This window comes from Octopus bimaculoides, chromosome 17 (genome assembly GCF_001194135.2).
Source record: "Octopus bimaculoides isolate UCB-OBI-ISO-001 chromosome 17, ASM119413v2, whole genome shotgun sequence".
Lineage (NCBI taxonomy): Eukaryota > Metazoa > Mollusca > Cephalopoda > Octopoda > Octopodidae > Octopus > Octopus bimaculoides.
Window position 1 is genome coordinate 28491026 of NC_068997.1, and position 2034 is coordinate 28493059.

Consider the following 2034-nt stretch of genomic DNA (forward strand, 5'->3'; position numbering starts at 1 on the left):
TCAACCCCCAGTGCTCAACTGGTACTTAATTCATCGACCCCAAAATGATGAAAGGCAAAGTCGACCTTGCACAGTTGTATATACAACTAGGGCTAACTTTGATTATGCAACAGTAATGTGTGTGTGTGTGTGTGAAATATATCTTTCACTTGTTTCACTCATTAGACTGGCCATGCTGGGGCACTGCCTTGAAGAATTTTAGCCAAGTGAATTGACCTCAGGACTTATTGTTTGTTTGAAAGCCTAGTATTTATTCTATCAGGCTCTTTTGCTGAACTGCTAAGTTACAGGGATGTAAACACACCAACACCAGATGTCAAGCAGTGTGTACATGTGTGTAGGACAAAGACAGACACAAAGCCATATATGCTTAGATACATATATACATAGGTGTGTGTGTGTGTGTGTGTGTGTGTATGAGAGAGTATGACTGGATTCTTTCAGTTTTCATCTTCTAAATCTACTCACGTTTTGGTTGGCCTGATGCAATAGTAGAAGAGACTCACCCAAGGTGCCATGTAGTGTGACTGAACCTGGAACCTTATGGTTGGGAAGCAAACTTCTTACCACACAGCCACAAATATATACATACATATACATATAAATAAAAGAATAAAATGATATAAAATTGTTTCCTACCCCAGTTAGTCATACCATGATCCGAAGTGAAAATATAGGCTGTTTTGCCATCTTTGTTATAAAAGTTATCAATAACATGAACCATTTCTTTGATTCCTTCATCAACAATTTGGATATTTTTTATGTATTCTCTGTAAAATAATTCAAATTGGTTTACAATTAAGAACTGAAACCTAAAAGAAAAACACAAAAAGTATTCTTCGAATTTCATTTTGTCTTTTATATATAATGAACCAATGAGGTTGCTGCTTCAACAGGTCTGTTTGACCTGTTGCACATTACTAGAAATACTGGTTTGTTAGCTCTGTTTGCCAGATATTTCAACTGCATAATAATGTTTCTCATAGATGGCAAGGAGACCCCACCACCACCTTCAGGATGGGGAGAGGGATACGAAGATTGAATAAGGGGGCAGACAAACTATCAAATTTAATAAAATGAAGATGGTTTATTAAACTTTATATAATTGTCCAACATCACGTAGAAAAATGAAAAGGCATGAGCACAAACAGAGTTATATAGAAACCCACTTATACACACACACACACGCAGACAAGACATACACATTCCAAATACATAAATGTGCACATAGATACAGACAGAAATGCATGTGCAAAGAAGGATATATTCCACAGAAAGACAAGTCATGATGAAATACAAGACGAGACAAGACTAGAGAGGAGAGGAGACAGAGAGAAGAACAGGTCGTCACTGAAGAGGTTACAGAATGTGTGACGAAAGGACTGATAAATTAACCAATAATAATAACAATAAAGCTAAAGTAAAGATCAAATAGTGTGTGTGTGTGTGTGTGTGCTTGTTGGCAAAATGACCATCACCAAATACAACAAAATCTATTTTGTTTTCTCGTTAATAAAGAGTGGTGCTTGGGGTTATGGTAATGGGGGCAGGAACACAAAATTTCACTAATAATTTTTGGTGCTAGGAAGAGCATCGGGCTGTAGAAACCATGTCAGATCAGATTGGAGCATGGTGCAGCCTCCTGGCTTGCCAATCCTCAGTCAAGCTGTCCAACCCATGCTAGCATGGAAAACAGACATTAAATGATGATGATGATGTAGGGTCCTGGTATTTATGGGTTTGAGAGTCAAGTAAATGAAGGAACCTCCACTTAGTTACTTAATTTGCAAGAATTAGCAGCCAAAACTCACTCAAATTACACCCAGTTATCTTAATAAGGGTGGGACACATTGGCTAAAGTGTTTCTAGATGTGTGATGCTTGAGAGGATCATACAAGAGGATTGTAGCCAGAACATTTTTGAAATGAGGTCTGGCTGTTTGGTCAGGGCTGCTTTGCAGTAAAACAACAACAATGACTATTGTACAATGAAAATTTCTAACTTACCAGTAACATTTTAAAAATAGGTTATTAA

General features: G+C 37.3%; 1 protein-coding gene across 1 annotated transcript in view; it reads right to left on the reverse strand.

The window, feature by feature from the left end:
• The window catches only part of LOC106870683 (GPI ethanolamine phosphate transferase 1), a 49019-nt gene that overhangs the window by 32620 nt on the left and 14365 nt on the right, over nt 1-2034 (reverse strand). Inside the window, exon 7 of the mRNA XM_052974141.1 lies at nt 640-770. Within this exon, the coding sequence (XP_052830101.1) occupies nt 640-770 (131 nt within the window). The remainder of the gene's footprint in view (nt 1-639; nt 771-2034) is intronic.